This window comes from Poromitra crassiceps (assembly GCF_964638095.1).
Source record: "Poromitra crassiceps genome assembly, chromosome: 20".
Classification (NCBI taxonomy): domain Eukaryota; kingdom Metazoa; phylum Chordata; class Actinopteri; order Beryciformes; family Melamphaidae; genus Poromitra; species Poromitra crassiceps.
In genome coordinates this window covers 29036717-29055474 of record NC_139637.1, presented here as the reverse complement: position 1 = coordinate 29055474, position 18758 = coordinate 29036717, and the positions used below count along the sequence as shown (strand labels likewise).

Below are 18758 nucleotides of genomic sequence, written 5' to 3'. Positions count from 1 at the left end.
GACAGTTTTAACTTGACAACAATAACAACCGTCACAACCCACCTGAATATCCGGTTTACTTCCTGTATACATAGCTTTATATTATGATATCAGGCTCATTTAATATGAGCCTGATATTCGGCTCATATTAAATGTTAACGTTAGGCCGTGTCTCCGACAGACACATTAAAACAAGGTAGCCTATTTCGGTCTTTATGTCTTGTAGTAGTTAGCAGTAGTTGTTGTTGTTGTTGATAGTTGCCATAACAACCACCCCTGTCGGAAAGACGTGCACACGCTGGGTTGGAAGCGTTGTTGTCCCGGAGGCGATATTTTTTTTCGGATGATGGCGAAGGCTATGCGAAGGCATAACCCGCCCCTCTCTGCCTCTGATTGGCCTAGCGTCACATAACCCGCCCCTCTCTGCCTCTGATTGGCCTAGCGTCACATAACCCGCCCCTCTCTGCCTCTGATTGGCCTAGCGTCAAACTTCCATCTATCCTGCATTACATCTCTGTTACAGTCTGTGGTCAGACCGTCAGACTCAGTGGGTCAGACAGACATACAGCAGTTACGCTTGCTAGCCTGCATGAAAGACGCCAGTGTGTTTATGTTTTTAATATAGTCATATCTATGGTTTATAACGCTGCCACTAATCAGAGGCAGAGAGGGCCAGGGGTGGGTTATGCCTTCGCCATCATCCAAAAAAAATATCGCTTCCGGTAAGCTAGCTAGCTAGCTAATGTGCTGCTGGTTGGTTGGCTAACTAGCGAATGTTAGCCGTTAGCTAACGTTAACGCATTAACTAGACAAACACTACAAACACAGACATGCAGAGCTCCAAAAACAGAGCAATTCGTGATTTTGTTACTGTAGTTTCTGCAGAGTAACGTCCATGTTACGGATCTGACGGATAGTGCAGTAACAGTCAGCAGCTATGATAGCGCAGCCAGGGGGGGAGGAAGTCCATATATGGTCCATCCGGTCATGGCACAGGACATTACGTCATCACAGGATAACGCGATTGGCTGGCTCAGATCTGTTCAAATCTGAGCCAGCCAATCACGTTGTCCTGCGTTGTTTGGGATGTGTATAAAAGGCGACCGCAGACGGGGGTAGGTGGGGGGAACCAGAGGAGAAGAGGGGGAGAGAGGAGAGGGGGAGAGGAGAGGAGAGCAGAGGGGGAACCAGAGGAGAGGAGGGGAGAGAGGGGGAACCAGAGGAGAGCAGAGGGGGAACCAGAGGAGAGGAGGGGAGAGAGGAGAGGGGGAGAGGAGAGGAGAGCAGAGGGGGAACCAGAGGAGAGGAGGGGGAACCAGAGGAGAGAGGAGAGGAGAGGGGGAACCGGAGGGGAGAGAGGAGAGGAGAGCAGAGGGGGAACCAGAGGAGAGGAGGAACCAGAGGAGAGGAGGGGAGAGAGGAGAGGGGGAGAGGAGAGGAGAGCAGAGGGGGAACCAGAGGAGAGGAGGGGGAACCAGAGGAGAGAGGAGAGGAGAGGGGGAACCAGAGGAGAGGAGGGGAGAGGGGGAACCAGAGGAGAGGAGGGGAGAGAGGGGGAACCAGAGGAGAGGAGGGGAGAGGAGAGCAGAGGGGGAACCAGAGGAGAGGAGGGGAGAGAGGAGAGAGGGGGAGAGGAGGAGAGAGAGGAGGAGAGAGAGGGGGAACCAGGGGAGAGAGGACGAGAGAGAGGGGGAGAGGAGAGCAGAGGGGGGACCAGGGGAGAGGAGAGGAGAGAGGGGGAGAGGAGGAGAGGAGAGGGGGAGGGGGGAGAGGCGAAGAGGAGAGGAGGGGGAGAGGGGAGAGGAGAGGAGGGGAGAGGGGGAGAAGAGGAGAGGAGGGGAGAGGAGAGGGGATAGGAGAGAGGGGGAGAGAGGAGAGGAGAGAGGGGGAGAGAGGAGAGGAGGGGAGAGGAGAGGAGAGGGGGAGAGGAGAGGAGGAGAGCGCCACCAGCGGTGGGGGGCGCCCCCTGAAGCCCACCCCCCACCCCCACCCCATGGGCGGGGCATCCGGGGATATGAGTCAAGCACGTGCGGGGGAGGGGGAGGGGGCATAGTGGCTGGACCCCTCCAGGGGCACTGCCATCTCTCTGGGCAGCCCTGGTAGTGGAAGCGATCATCTTGCTCTATTGATGACCAGAATGGGTGTTGTTCAAACTGAACATTTATTTCTTCAACATGCTGCAGCAGAAAGGGAGATAAACAGCCGACACTATTTTCGTAGTTAAGCTATGAAGTAGCCTACTTCCCCCCGCAGCATCGTGACATTGAATGAAAGTTCGTTTGAGATGACTTCTGGCTCGCCTGGGAAGCAGGCGAGAGCAGCTGAGTGCAGTCAGCCAATTAGAGGCAGAGAGGGGCGGGTCATGCCTTCGCCATCATGGGAAAAAAAAGATCGCGTCCCGGAGCTAGCCTGAGAGGCTAATAAAAGCTACATGTTACAGAGTAAGCTGACTATCAGTACGTTATTGCACGCATAGGCCTATCTTTACATTTAAACGTTTACATAGCAAAAATAGAAATGGAAGTAGGCTACCGTATGTCAGTGTTTTCCCCTCAATAGCTGAGAAAGTGGACACTGTCAATAGTTAGCACTGTGAAGCTGATACAATTCAGGTGGCGGTAATGCAACATTTAAGGATGCCAACCGCCATAAAACACAGAAGAAGAAGCTGAGAATGGAAGTGCTGTGGGGTTGCAGCTGGTGAAAACCGTCTATACTAGGGGGTGTCACACTCAATATCATCCCGGGCCACATCAGTCTTATGGTTGCCTTCAAAGGGCCGCTTGTAAATGCAACATGATATAAATGTATCTAGCCTACTTATCATATTACCTCATTGTCTCTGATTCGATCAGTACTGGGCCCCGTTGCACCCATCTTGTGCTTAGTTTCCTTAAAATGTTTAACCTTATGGAGAAGATTTAAGGGTGTTTTGTGCAGCCGATTCTATTTTATGGACCCCTTAACTCTGACCCTAAGGGAAATCTTAACCTAAGGTGCTTTGTGCAACTGGGCCCATGTCTTTAGTAATAACGTAATAATTAACTAGCTCTGAAAGCAGAATTATAGGAAAAATAATGGCAAACAGACAACTAGTAGCCTACAACTATTAAAACTAATTGAATTTGAATTGTATTATTAGCAAAGCTCTCACGGGCCACATAAAATGAGATGCCGGGCCGGATTTGGCCCCCGGGCCTTGAGTTTGACAGGTGGTGTAGACCAAAAGGTTAATTAACACATTCTGCTAAACGGCCTAGTGAGCTGCTGCCTTTATGGAAAACACATTTCCTACCTGTGCTTTCTAGTCCACCTAGCATCTCTGGAATCTAGAAACACTTTCCCCCCACTTTAAGACTTAACAGTCGGCAATTAAAATAGTAATTTAAGACAAGACTTTCAAGTCACTTGGCCTCAATTTTAAGATGCAATATACTAGACCTAACCTGACGCTGCCAGATGGATGTAAGTTCGTTCACATTTGTTTCACAGGTAGGGTTGTGAATTTGTGGAACAATGCCGCCCCCATCTGGCGGAGTCAGGCTATACTAGACCAGGGCTTCCCAAACTTTTCAGACAAAGTACTACTAGGCTATGTACCAAACTACATTTCCCAGGGACCACTTCCACTGCAGATACCAACAGATCCCCCCCCCCCCCCCCCACATAAAATAAAATAGGCTGATTTAACCATGCAATAGCATCTGAAAGGCTAAATAAGGCTACTGGTTCAAAACAGACACACGCCGGCCTGCCAACATTAGGCTGAAAATGTTTTTTCCTTTGCCAAAAGTTGTTGTGAGCGTTATTATTTAGCCACTTTCCTGCAAGCTATACATGACATGGTTGCTAGTGCTACCAATGGATGCCTTAGCTTAGGCAGAGCTGCCAAGTTTCACCAACAGTTTGGAGTGAGACTTTAGGTAAAGAGACCTTTTTGGCCAATTTGTGGCAGTTTTAAACCAGATTTAGAGGAATATCTCCTTTTAAATTAACAGGATTATACTGTTGTGATGTTAATTATTGGTCTCTTAACCATCAATATTTGCTTATGATTATCATTGATTTCAACCATATTATCACCCAGGCCTACTTTTAGTATGCCCCCTGCCCCTGGACAAAAATGCACCGGCCACCCCTGGAGGTCCATCTACAAGATTATTTAAACCATGAGTCAATGAGCAAGACCATCTGTTATGTTAAACAACGAACAACATAATTGGTAGAATTACAACAGCCATGGCGCCAGGATTAAAATTTTGGATGGTCTTTTTAATTAGGCTATAAGACTGTTTGCCCTCCTTTGAGGTTTCAAACTGCGACAGTTTGTAGGCTATTTATTATATGTATGTGGCACACAGGTATATTGCTCAAATCGTGCAAAGATAACAGTAGGTTGGAGTTGTACTGTAGCATGTTTCCAGGCATTCCCAAACATCTTAGAACCCAAAAGAGACATTTGAAGTGAGAAATAGGTGCGTCTGTGTGAGAAGAGGGTCATTTTAGTGAGTCGACAGGGAGACTAGGCAGCTTTGGCCTTCTAGTTTCATATACCAGAAACTTCACTCTGGCTTTAAAGGGATATATATACTTTTTTTTTTGTGTGTGGTTGTATGAGGTACTTGCATAGTCAGTGTACTACATGCAGCCAAATGGAGACCGGCTGCGTCTGGCAAATAGAGCAGTCTGCTGAGTGTGAGGGGACCATGTGCAAAAACACAATGATTCTATACTGCTCACCTGGTGTAATCCAAGTCTCCACAAGCCCTGAGATGCCAAGTTGATGAAAGACATTTACACCCTGTTTTAGCTGAGATATAATATAACCATATGCAGCTGGAAGCTCACTATCCCTTAAACTGAGCCCACTACAGCCTCTAAAAGTAGATTTTCAAAATAATATTTCTGAAAATGGGCCCAAGCGTAATCAGGGTTTGTGTAAAAACCCGTCTGTAAAGAAAGAAAAAAGGCAAAGCATCACAAAGTTGATATGCATTTAAAACTAGTCTAATCATGTCACTCTTTTTGACATTTTTCCATTTTAAAGAAAAATATCTTAAGATAAAGACTAAATAAATGAATTGGATATTTTTACAGTATGATTGCACGAAGTCTGACAAATGGAGAATTGAGGAACAAAACAAACCAGTTGACACAAATCTTTAATGACCATTTCAATGGAAAAAAACAAAACATTTTAACCCAGAGACAAACACAACCATAACAACTTAATGCAGTACAGGTAGAAAAAAAGGACACCTCTGTACTTTAAAAACCAGGACATGCCTGCTTCTCGAACACCTCGGTCAATGTTGAACCATTTCCACAGACATTGCATTAAATGGCTTAATTTAATTGTGACTCGGTCCTGGAAGCACTTTCAGCGTTGAACGGGACTGAAACGAGACAAAGATAAGAAGCGCTAGCAGACACTACGGCCTTGGAAGGACGTCGGTGCATTGTTGATGCAAACACTTAACAAAAGGAATGTAACGTTAATGAGTGAGGAGTGCACAAAGTCAGAACATCACGTCCCAAAACCTGATTGTATTTTGGCGGCAGGCAGCAGCAAACGTAACTGGTAACACTGCCATATGCAACAGTGCCATACGGACAAAGTCAGACAACTGCTCGTCTGCAACATCAAAAACTATTGGTCAATCCATATCGGGAAAGTAGACGTTTGAAAAAGGCACAGATATGGAGTGTTGGTCTTTGAAAACCCCCCATAGGAAAAAGATTTGAGCGTCCTGATGTAGCACCCAGAAATGTGTTTGAGACACAAGTAGATCAGCTGAAATAACGGCAATAATAATCAGAAAGAAAAGAACGGGCAAAAAGGAGAATTGAATGTGTGCATGGGTGGACTCCAAAAGGCAGAGAGGGGTTGGGAAGCACAGAGTGGGAAGTTCTTTGAGGAGTTTGTTGCTGGTTCTGTGCAGCAGGTGAACATCTGCTGATCCAGAGGAGCTGGCCTGTCCACTTTCTCATTTCAAATGTCCAAATTGTTGTTGAGCTGGTTTGATGCACCCCCCCTCTCTCCTCCCCTCCCCTAACTCAACCATCCCACTGGTGCACCGTCATGGCCGACAGTGAGTTGCTGCTTCCTGAGGAGCATGGCTGGCCTCTGCTGAGGTGAAAAAGGTTGTCGGTGCCTGGTTGTTTTGCTCAACGTGTCATGGGGGTGTACAGGGGCAGCTTTTGCAGTCTCTCCTGCTCCTGTTGGCTGTCCTGTCTGGCGATGACCAGGGAGTGGGAGTACCCCATCGCCACCTGCAGGCATGCACAGACACACACCTCAATAAGTGGCTGTGTTCCATTTTCACAATGAATGTCCAAAGGATATAGAAATAAATATTTATTCTGAAACTGCCAAATTATGTATTTTACTGAACCCCCCCCCCCCCGCCTACCTGTTCAAGGTAGATCCCGTCCAAGGTCTTGACCTCCTGGGCAGTGGTGGAGGATTTGGCCTTGTTCTCTCCATAACCCTGTAACAAAGTAGCTACTGAGCTCCTGACTGTATCCATAACCCTGTAACAAAGTAGCTACTGAGCTCCTGACTGTATCCATAACCCTGTAACAAAGTAGCTACTGAGCTCCTGACTGTATCCATAACCCTGTAACAAAGTAGCTACTGAGCTCCTGACTGTATCCATAACCCTGTAACAAAGTAGCTACTGAGCTCCTGACTGTATCCATAACCCTGTAACAAAGTAGCTACTGAGCTCCTGACTGTATCCATAACCCTGTAACAAAGTAGCTACTGAGCTCCTGACTGTATCCATAACCCTGTAACAAAGTAGCTACTGAGCTCCTGACTGTATCCATAACCCTGTAACAAAGTAGCTACTGAGCTCCTGACTGTATCCATAACCCTGTAACAAAGTAGCTACTGAGCTCCTGACTGTATCCATAACCCTGTAACAAAGTAGCTACTGAGCTCCTGACTGTATCCATAACCCTGTAACAAAGTAGCTACTGAGCTCCTGACTGTATCCATAACCCTGTAACAAAGTAGCTACTGAGCTCCTGACTGTATCCATAACCCTGTTAACAGAGTAGCTACTGAGCTCCTGACTGTATCACAACATCAAATACCATCATGACTGCATTAAAATTGATAAGGGCAATGTCAGATATGCCCCTTTTAGATTGTCCCAAAGAGCCACTAATATCCACAAACTACGTATTTTCCTTTGGTTTAAAAGTGACCAAGCCGTTCTGTTTAGGAGATATATTGACCCTGCAACCTACGCGGCTTATTAATGCAATGGCTGACTATATAAAGAGGTCTATTTTGCACCTTGATGTGTGCGCCTCCCTTCAGAATCTGAAGAAGGTCTTAGGATGGAAACGTGGGATTTGTTTTCGGCCGTTATTCTTTTCTGTTAAATAAACTTTTTGCATTTGGAGACAGTGTACGGGAGTTATTCTCTTCTCTTTTCATTTTTGCCTCCTTAAGGATGACATCCCACTTTAGTAATGATTCATCACTTTAACATTTTCTTTATATTGTGTCCAATGGAACAAAAAAGAGTCTCTGATGAGATGACTTTCCAGCATTTACTGAACCAGCGTCAAGTTACGGCGGGGACACGCCGGTACGCCGAACTTGGGAGCATGCGCCGCGCAGCACACCTCCACGCAGAAGTCGCTTAAAGTGTCCACACAGAGAGCGCAGCTCACTTTGCGCGCTCTGCTCGTCCGCTATATATTTTGCCCCAGATCTACTGTCTTCGTTATCATGGGTAGTAAATAACAACATAAATATAAAGTAATATGTTTGGGATAACTGTTAATGGCTACCTTCGGCGTTATAAAATGCAATTGCATCATATTAAGTCTGTTCTCCTCCCGTTTTCCCAGTGTGTGCTGTTGTAGAGAGAAGGCGAGTCCTAGCTCTCTACTTGTTGCTCCGCAGGCAACAAGCCCCTAGAAGCCGCTCCCCCTCTCCAACTGCTCTTTCTCTCTTTTCACACTTCCAAAGGGGCAATCAACAACGTAAATAAACATTATTTCACTTTGAAATTGGTTTTATTTGACGAATGTCCGGTTTCGGAGTTCCTGTCTGCCCTGATCTGATCTGTTCTGCTTGACAGAGTCGCTCACGGGTGCAGACGGCCGCGCAGGAAAATAGAAATCCAGGCTGAGTTGCGCGGCGTGAGCGTCCGCTGAGCTGAGCTGAGCGGCGCGCTGCGCGCAATTCGGTGTGGACTGACAGATCTGTTAACATGGTGTCCTAATGAAAACTGGCTGCACACAAGGTCGCGCCGCTCAGCTTACGTGCAGGAGTCGTGTGCGGTGTGTTTTCACCGTTAGGCAGAATGTAAAAGTACGTTTCCACTTTAGGGCTTGTAATGACGCATTATGTAATAACTGCACATTATGTAATAAATCGCCTCAACGCAATATGTAATCATGTTTGCCGCATTTTGTAATAAATTCATTACATATTGCGTAGATTACATAATGCGTGGGGGTTGCACTTTTTTCTGTCTGAAAATGTAATAAGTGACACATTATGTAATCAAATTATAAAATGCACTGACTGACTTTTTTTTTTTTTTTTTTATGTAATAAATATATTTGAAGTTACTGAGTGAAGAAGACCACCTGACAAAACGGATGCTGAGACGTTAAAGAAAAAGTTAGACAAAGGGGAATACACCCCTGGGGCCGGTTGCACCAACTGGTCTTACACTGGTCTTAAGCTAAGTTGGTCGTAACTTTACGACCTAACAGCTACACCGATTGCACCAAGACGGCTTAAGCCTTCTTTTCACTACGCCCAGGCGTAAGAGTTACGCCTGGTCAGGAGGAGGCGTAGAGCCTGCCTGTAACAGAGATCTCCGCGGAGACCATTTTGAGTCCATCATACCGTCATCGTCGTAACACAGCCAGTTCTCCGTCTTTGAAGCACGATGTTAAGATTATAACTAACTAGTTGTGTGGCTTAGCCTTCCCAAATGTTGCCGTTAATTTTTTTAGAATTTAATACATAGAATTGGGAACGTTACATTCAATTTCATTCAGACTGCCTGACACTAATCGCCGCCGCCATTTTCCCCCGGGGCTTCTACAGGAGGAGGGGGGTGGGAGGAGGGAGGATGTAGTGACGCACATACAGTAGTGGGTGACGGCGCGAGGCACATTTGTGGGCCAATCAGAGGGCATTCCCCGACAATTCACATAAACGCGCATTGCTACGACCAGCGTAGTTAAGACCAGATGTAAGCCGTGTTGGTGCAACAGGCGTAAATCCACTCTAAAGACTGGTCTTAACTAAGACCGACGTAGGAGTTACGACCAGGCATAGTTAAGACCAGTTGGTGCAACCGGCCCCTGGAGCATCGGGGGGGTAAGTCAGGAGTCTGGAAAACCTTTGATGCTGTGGTGGATGAAGACGGCGAGGCAGGTGCTGTTCAAACACGACTCCAAGAAGACCGGCACCATACTGCTGCGCTGCCACCCTTCTTCAGGCCACAAATCTATCTCTGGTTTTGTCCCGAGCAGCCTACAGCTGAAGTCCCTCTCTCCAGCAAGCAGACAGTGACAGAAGCACGTGTCTTTATGTGCGCCAAGGGGAAAATGACAAATGCCTAATGTCCTAGGCTTGAATTTCTCAACGGCCTGCGTAGCCTACTCATCAGGGATTTCAGCCAAATCTATCCAGAGTGGGCCAAACTGGCCAAGGTAGCCTGTGTGATCCCAGCTGTCACTGCATTTTGTAATTTTATCACATAATGAGTCACTCATTACATTTTCAGCCAGAAAAAAGTGCAACCCCCACATTATGTAATAATCTGCGCAATATGTAACACATTTATTACAAAATGCAGCAAACGTTATTACATATTGCGTTCAGGCGATTTATTACATATTGCGTTCAGGCGATTTATTACATATTGCGTTCAGGCGATTTATTACATATTGCGTTCAGGCGATTTATTACATATTGCGCAGATTATTACATAATGCGTCGTTATTACATTTTGAAAGTGACATTTTGTTACATTTTATTACATAATGTGCAGTTATTACATAATGCGTCGTTAGAGGGCTTTCAAAATAAAATCCTTGATCCTAAAATACTGCGTCCATCACATAAGCCTTGAGGCCTCAGGTCTTACCAGCTCTCCACATGTAGGTGAGGGTCCCCAGCTGATCGTAGTCTCATCTGCCACAACGATGCTACTGCTCTTCCTGTTGAAACAGGAACAAGGAAGGAGATGAATAACTAATGCACTTACTTGTCCCCTACTTCAATTCAAACTTTATTCACAGTTGCTGTGAAAATACTTGGAATGACATTTTCACAATGTTGGCACTTGTTAAAGGGAGGCTTTGCCCATTTTCAACCCTCTGCGTATCATTGCAATGTCATTAATTATGCAGATGGGCAGCCTTGACCTTTTCTTCATATTTTAGCCATTTGCTATCTTTCACAGAATCAGGGCTGGCCATTTAAACATTTTTGATAAAAATACTGGCAGTGGCGCCTTGTATTTGATAACAGCACTTATTGATACCAGTGTTAGCCAGCACTTTAGAAGAGTGGTTCTCAAATGGGGGTCCGTGGCACTTTGCAAGGGCGAAGGTTTTTCAGGAAAATAAACACTTTTTTTTAAAGCTTCATAGTTCAACGAAAATATGTTATGCTTTAAAGATGCAATATGTAACCTTTAGCATTATCATTATATTATTATAGCATTAAAATGTCTAAAAACAAGTCGCCCTATGTTATATCTTCTTTATTTATGCACTTGCATTATCTCAAAAGTGCTCCAAATCCATACTTTTATTATATTATGATATAACACGGACCGTTCGAGCGACTCGCTTTTTGTCGATGTCACAGAGCACCAGCTGTTGCTTGGATTCTCCAGGCAATTCTAGACTACTTATTTTTTCAAGTCACATAACTGTCAGTTTTTAGATATTGGTCGTTTTTAACTACTGTATATCTTTTGACTGGATGAATGATTTTAGTCTGGAGGTCTGGATCTCATTAGTTAACGTTCGTTACGTTAGCTCAAAGAGAGTGAACAGCTCGCCTTGCGGACGGACATCCTGTATCTACTCAACTCCATTGGAAAGAAATTGTGAGTTTTACCAAACTGCTCATTTAGACTTTTTTGCCTGTTTTAATTACAGTCAGTTTGTTTTGGAGAGGGGGGACTCTAGTATAATCCGGCGTGCGGTAGAAGCCTTGTGAACGATGAACACGGATGAATCCAAAGCTTTGAAACAAGCTAACCACATAGAGTTGCACACAACAAGTTGAGCTAACGTTAGCAACCAGCGCGGCCTGCAGCCGTCGAGCAAATTCCGTTTGGGGAAACAGTGATTTTAACGTGAAGTTGCTTTATTCAGCGTTTTGACCTGTTGTAATTAGAGAGTGTTTTCAGAGAGGAGGAGACGTCTGTGGGTATCGGCTCCCGGTAAAAACCTTGTGAACAATGAACACCGAGGGAATCCTAATCTTTGCCGTCTTATCGTTTTAAGTTTGAGACCCCTAGCGGTACAAAATGACATACTGCACGTTTAAATCTAAAATGTTTCATGGATTACATTCTAATCTAACAAACCTCAATCAATTTAAAAGTCAAGCACGTTACCGTGGAAACAATTAAGCTTAGCCCAAAATCACAAATCAGAATGAGGGGGTCCCCGGTATATTTTCTATCTTGTAAGGGCTCCTTGGCTGAAAAACATTTGAGAACCTCTGATTTAGAATAACCATCTCTGTGTGGGACTACAGGTGAGATGCCATCTCACAAAGCGACAGGTGTATAACTGACCGACTTGAATTTGTCTCCTGATGCCACTGGCTGTGGGTTAGGGTTAGGTACTGGCTGTGCCGTGGGAAAAGGGGAAATGCATTGAATATCGGGGTTGAGGGTTCAGACAAGACAATGAAATGCCCTACGGTCCCTAACACTAAATAAGCAATTCAACTTGGTGAGCAACAGAGGGGAGATAAGCTAAGACGGCACTCACCCACTTGCCAGGCCGCGAACCTTCCAGCCACACAGATCCTGCACGGATTTAGGGTACATGGTCGAATCCCGGCTAATGTTCGTTGTTCCCCAGTACAACAGTCCTCCTGCAAATACAAGGCGGATGAAAAATCAAACTATTTCAAGAAAACACCTGCCATCTGCCAACACCAATAAAGCACCGTAATAAATGTTGCTCTGGTGAAAGTCATTCTCCACTCTGAGGCCGTGTGTCCATCTAGCGTCTTTTTCCAACCGTTAAAGAGCTACTCAACAGGGAGAGCCAGACAGTCAGATCTGTGTCAGATTTTGTCCGTTTTTCAAAAAAGGGCGGGGAGTTTTCAGGCTTTCGAATCCGCCCACTCCACATTTGGATAGGATGAGCTTTTGTGGGGCGGGCAAATTTCAGAACCAATGGCAGAGCTCTGTGCAGTTCCTGCTCGCGCATGTGTAGTTTCAGTTAAAGCCAGCTAGCGCTGTGAATGGATCTGCTGGTGATCCTTCCACCACCCCCTCGCTTCTCCTGTTCTCCTGTCCAAACCTCACGTCACCAGGCTCTCTCAGTCCAAACACCAGCATACCGTTTTACTTCGTCGAACCAAACGGTTCAGCTAACGCTATAATCGGGAGAGACCATAGAACATTTCACTCAGACCAAAACTAAAAAAAAAACATAAAAAAAACATTTTCTTTCAAACACAAATTTTTTACGTTTTGGTCCCAGTGAGATGTTATGCGATCTCCCCCGTTTCTAAATATATCTGTACCGTTTGGTTTGAACCAGTACAACTTTTTATAAGCATTTTACGAAATGTGTATGGGAAAATGAAAATCAGCAAACAAAATGAAAAAGCAGATGAAAATCTCTGGTTCAGTGCTGAAGCAGGAAGTAGGCGGTCACTTTGCCTCTATTGTTTGGATATTAACCAGAAGGCTTTGAGGCGGCTAACTTTTGACAAGAAAACCATCAAATCTGGCTAAAAAGTTAGATAAAAATAATACTTATTTGTAACACAAAATGCAATTCAGGAATATTTTAATATTGGGCAAAATAAAATGAAATGAAATTGAAACCCTAAGGCCTCGGCCACACTGATCCATCAGAAAATGGACAGAATTATTGAACGGACAGATGTCTGTCCGATGCATGAGAACTGAGTCTACGTCAAACCCCTCGCCGAAAGCGCCGGGGCTGCTCCGCGGCCGACGAGCCTGCCTGCGCAGCCTGCGTGCAGCTCCTTGGAAATGTGACTCGATGCAAATGACATGAACAGCGCGATTATAATATAATGTAGTAGATCATGTGCTGATAACTGGAGAGAAGTATATGCACTACATTCTCCCCTTGGACTAACTTCTAGTCACTGAAATCCTAGTGAAATCACACAATTTTACTCATTTTGCTGGGGAATCCCTTATAGCCTCGTTCACCGCCTCGGCCATCTTCTTTGAAAAGTTGAAAAACAAATCTCGGAACGCCTCCTCTCGAGACCTCGACTCTGATTGGCTAAACGGACAGTGACTATCCGACCATCCGATACAACTTTCTGTCCATCAAAACGTATGCAAATTTTCTGGATACGTACGCTTCTGAGTGCTCCACGGACAGTTGTCATTGAAAATGAATGGAAGTGAACAGAGAAATGAACGCACACGGACAGACACCACGGATCAGTGTGGCCAAGGCCTAAGGGAAACGCCCATCCACCGGTGGGTGTATATATACCCCTCGCAAATACAACGTGAATAGGGAAATGGGTAGTTTGTAAGATGTAACGTAACATGGTTGCACACTGTGATATCCACTGCAACAAGACTTGCTTACTTGACGCCACTTTTTCAATAAAAACACATTTATTCAATGACTTTACATAATGTATATTTATGTCGCATCATTTAGCCTGTGCTGTGATGTGCAGGAGCAGCAGGTAAAAGTTATAAATCTAAGCCTGAATGAGCCTTATTCATTGTTGTGAAAGTCTAGTTGAGTGTGCTGCGGGGGTGTTCTACTTGTTGATGCCTCGCCTGACTGTGCTCGCCTGCTCTCCAGGCGAGGCGGCAGTCAACTCAAACGAGCCTATTGTCACCGATAGTTACAGGTGAGCTTACAACCTTTACCTGAAGGTTGTATAAGTATACTGTATGGATGCGTCGGGACCACTGGGGGAGCGAGCCAACACCAGTCAAAGCTGTCGGGGTCTGTGAAATTCAGTGTAGCTCGAGGCTAATTAGCCTCAAGAATATTAGCCTGGCTAACATGCTAGCGTGAGGCAGGCAGACAGGAGTCGGCTAATTAGCATTGGCCGGAGTTTTGCAATGAAAGCTAGCTAGAGCAGTTTCTTGAAATGCATTCTAACCAGCCCAAATTTTCACAAAAAACACACATCGTATTGCTGGTGGTGGCTGTGACACCGGCGCTGCCCTACTGGGGCAGTGGGTTAGAGAAACTATCCGGGGGGGAATGCAGGATTGCAGCCAAACACCCTCTTGAGGCAGCGGAGCTGCTAGGCCCAGTTGTTGCAGCCATTTCAGCCTGATGTCTCTGTGAACACCGCTGTAGCTTTTGCACCCAGGAACACAACACTTTCGACCCATGACTATCCCTAACCTGTCCCTGGCCACTAAACTCAACAAACAGACGGACATTTATTTTTACAAACAAACACAACCTAGGCTATCTGACGTAGCCTACTCTAAAACTAAACCTAAACTACTAAATACTACAAAGAGATACTCAACACTTTCCCCACTTTTTTCTGCTGAAAAACAATATATACTGTATTGGAAATTAGCTGTGTTCTTGATGAATCCAGGTCAAAGTCCTGACATTTACTGTAAAACAGTAATTCCTCATCTCTTCTCACATACCAATGCAAACAGACAAACATTTATTTATTTTATACAAACAAACACAACCTAGGCTATCTGACATACTCTAAAACTAAACCTAAACTACTAAACTATTACACTATGCAGTCTAATCTCCACACTCCACAAATCTCTCTCTCTATTCACCAAATCTCCACACTCCATAGTCCCAGCATGGTGTGCAGCCACTTTTATAAACTTTGGCTGGGAGGGGCCTAGGCACGAGAGATGGGCGGGGTTTGGTGACGTCACTGATCAAGCTACGTCACTGATCAAGAGCTCAGCCAATAGAAAGGGAGGAAAATTGGGAGTCTACAGCTGGCCTTTTTGGTTTGTATGGAACTGCATGGGTATGTGAGAAGAGATGAGGAATGACTCAGATTTACAGTAAATGTCAGGACTTTGACCTGGATTCCTCAAGAACACAGTTTATTCCCAATATACTGTATATTGATTTACAGCAGAAAAAAGTGGAACAAGTGTAGAGTATCTCTTTAAACGCTGGAAGTACGCTGTTCTCAGCGCACAATATGGAAGGAAGCAGTCTGAAAGTAACGTTAGTTCAGTGCGGTAGCTAGCTTGATAGCTGACAGCTAACATTAGCTAACAACACACATAAAGTGTCTAGCTAATCTGCTCCCACAATTGAGCCTTTCTGTCTCTGTTGCTATAGTTTCTCCATATGATTGGTTTCCTGAAAAGCAGCACCCGACACCAGCGTCTTTCTGAAAAGTTAAAATATTTTCAGCTGGAAGTGCTGGGAGGCGGTGCACAAAAACGCCGGAGCGCTGTGAAAATATACGCTACGCGCAGCGCACTCTCTCTAGACGTCCGTGTGCCCCCGCATACACTCTCCCCCCCATTGGAAACAACTGAAAAAAAGACGCTAGGTTGACACAGGCCCTTACCCGTCTCGCTGACTGCAAAGGAGCACTGGGAACCAGTGTAGATCTGGGCGGCACCTCGTCCAGGGAAGTCAAACAGCTTGACCAGTCGGGGAACCATCTCATCCTTCTGCTCGCTGTGGCCCAGACGACCGTAACCACCGAAGCCCCAGCTGAACACGCGCTTCTGGGAGTCCAGCGCCAGCTACAAACACATACACCTTATACACATACACCTTATACACATACAACTTCAGTGTTTCCCTACCATTCTACAGCGCCCCCGCCAGGCCAGAAAAAAAAATCCTGCTCTCCCCAAAATTTCAATAAACCTTCATGGCATATTATTACAATCCAACAATACTGGTGTTGACAGTAATAGAAGATGCCAAATCATTCAAAACAATAAACATTTTGCTTTTCGGAGCATTGTGCCAGCGTGACACTGTTCCAAAACGTGTCAACGTGTCGTTGTCTGGGAAACGCACATCCCATAATACAACTGTTCGCATCGCATGCCATAATAGTAGGATGATACTTGGGATGCCATTGCCAACATAGATGCTAACAGGTTAGGTAAAAGTTTAGCGTCGCCAGCGAGGGCCCCCACCGTTGCGGTACGTTTCGAAATCCCTCCAGGCCTGAAGATTTTTCTAGGGGAAACACTGACCTTATAGCAATTTCATCACAAATTACTTTTCTACTTTTCAGTTTAAAAAGTAACTACAGGGCAAACGCAAATCTACGTCGAGCCTGACATCAAATGGTAAAAAGCAATCTACTGGAATTACTATCTGCTATTCGTTACTTTGACATTCTTTTACCTCTTCCCACTGTTTTCATTAGCTTTATAAAATAAATAGAGAGAAAACAGTAGAGTGTGTGTCCTCACCACATGGTTAAAGAATAGAGAGAAAACAGTAGAGTGTGTGTCCTCACCACATGGTTAAAATAAGAGAGAAAACAGTAGAGTGTGTGTCCTCACCACATGGTTAAAATAAGAGAGAAAACAGTAGAGTGTGTGTCCTCACCACATGGTTAAAATAAGAGAGAAAACAGTAGAGTGTGTGTCCTCACCACATGGTTAAAATAAGAGAGAAAACAGTAGAGTGTGTGTCCTCACCACATGGTTAAAGAATAGAGAGAAAACAGTAGAGTGTGTGTCCTCACCACATGGTTAAAATAAGAGAGAAAACAGTTGAGTGTGTGTCCTCACCACATGGTTAAAGAATAGAGAGAAAACAGTAGAGTGTGTGTCCTCACCACATGGTTAAAATAAGAGAGAAAACAGTAGAGTGTGTGTCCTCACCACATGGTTAAAGAATAGAGAGAAAACAGTAGAGTGTGTGTCCTCACCACATGGTTAAAATAAGAGAGAAAACAGTTGAGTGTGTGTCCTCACCACATGGTTAAAATAAGAGAGAAAACAGTAGAGTGTGTGTCCTCACCACATGGTTAAAGAATAGAGAGAAAACAGTAGAGTGTGTGTCCTCACCACATGGTTAAAATAAGAGAGAAAACAGTAGAGTGTGTGTCCTCACCACATGGTTAAAGAATAGAGAGAAAACAGTAGAGTGTGTGCCCTCACCACATGGTTAAAATAAGAGAGAAAACAGTTGAGTGTGTGTCCTCACCACATGGTTAAAATAAGAGAGAAAACAGTAGAGTGTGTGCCCTCACCACATGGTTAAAATAAGAGAGAAAACAGTAGAGTGTGTGTCCTCACCACATGGTTAAAATAAGAGAGAAAACAGTTGAGTGTGTGTCCTCACCACATGGTTAAAGAATAGAGAGAAAACAGTAGAGTGTGTGTCCTCACCACATGGTTAAAATAAGAGAGAAAACAGTAGAGTGTGTGTCCTCACCACATGGTTAAAGAATAGAGAGAAAACAGTAGAGTGTGTGTCCTCACCACATGGTTAAAATAAGAGAGAAAACAGTAGAGTGTGTGTCCTCACCACATGGTTGGCCCCGCAGGCCACATCTCGGACCACCACATTGGGCACGGGCGTAATTTGACCATCCTTGGTCTTCTCAATGAAGATGGCAACCCGGCGGGGGATGAGCTCACAGTCAAACTCCATTTTATGGGCACGAGCAAGGAACTTCCCATCGGAGTTGTGTCCTGCATTGAGAGTGATCAGAGGGGTCAGAGTTGTGTCCTGCATTGAGAGTGATCAGAGGGGTCAGAGTTGTGTCCTGCATTGAGAGTGATCAGAGGGGTCAGAGTTGTGTCCTGCATTGAGAGCGATCAGAGGGGTCAGAGTTGTGTCCTGCATTGAGAGCGATCAGAGGGGTCAGAGTTGTGTCCTGCATTGAGAGTGATCAGAGGGGTCAGAGTTGTGTCCTGCATTGGGAGCGATCAGAGGGGTCAGAGTTGTGTCCTGCATTCAGAGGGGTCAGAGTTGTGTCCTGCATTGAGAGCGATCAGAGGGGTCAGAGTTGTGTCCTGCATTGAGAGTGATCAGAGGGGTCAGAGTTGTGTCCTGCATTGAGAGCGATCAGAGGGGTCAGAGTTGTGTCCTGCATTGAGAGCGATCAGAGGGGTCAGAGTTGTGTCCTGCATTGAGAGCGATCAGAGGGGTCAGAGTTGTGTCCTGCATTGAGAGCGATCAGAGGGGTCAGAGTTGTGTCCTGCATTGAGAGCGATCAGAGGGGTCAGAGTTGTGTCCTGCATTGAGAGCGATCAGAGGGGTCAGAGTTGTGTCCTGCATTGAGAGTGATCAGAGGGGTCAGAGTTGTGTCCTGCATTCAGAGTGATCAGAGGGGTCAGAGTTGTGTCCTGCATTGAGAGCGATCAGAGGGGTCAGAGTTGTGTCCTGCATTGAGAGCGATCAGAGGGGTCAGAGTTGTGTCCTGCATTGAGAGCGATCAGAGGGGTCAGAGTTGTGTCCTGCATTGAGAGCGATCAGAGGGGTCAGAGTTGTGTCCTGCATTGAGAGCGATCAGAGGGGTCAGAGTTGTGTCCTGCATTGAGAGCGATCAGAGGGGTCAGAGTTGTGTCCTGCATTGAGAGCGATCAGAG

The 18758-nt window shown here is 45.4% G+C and overlaps 1 protein-coding gene across 2 annotated transcripts in view; it reads right to left on the bottom strand.

The window, feature by feature from the left end:
* Positions 1-5131: 5131 nt before the first annotated feature.
* The window catches only part of rcc2 (regulator of chromosome condensation 2), a 40608-nt gene continuing 26981 nt past the window's right edge, over positions 5132-18758 (bottom strand). For both annotated transcript variants that reach the window (XM_083656870.1, XM_083656871.1), the window contains exons 8-13: positions 17692-17858; positions 15758-15938; positions 11983-12088; positions 10113-10185; positions 6393-6470; positions 5132-6252 (exon numbers count right to left, since the gene is read on the bottom strand). In XM_083656870.1, coding sequence (XP_083512996.1) covers positions 6148-6252; positions 6393-6470; positions 10113-10185; positions 11983-12088; positions 15758-15938; positions 17692-17858 — 710 coding nt within the window. In that variant the 3' untranslated portion in view covers positions 5132-6147. The remainder of the gene's footprint in view (positions 6253-6392; positions 6471-10112; positions 10186-11982; positions 12089-15757; positions 15939-17691; positions 17859-18758) is intronic.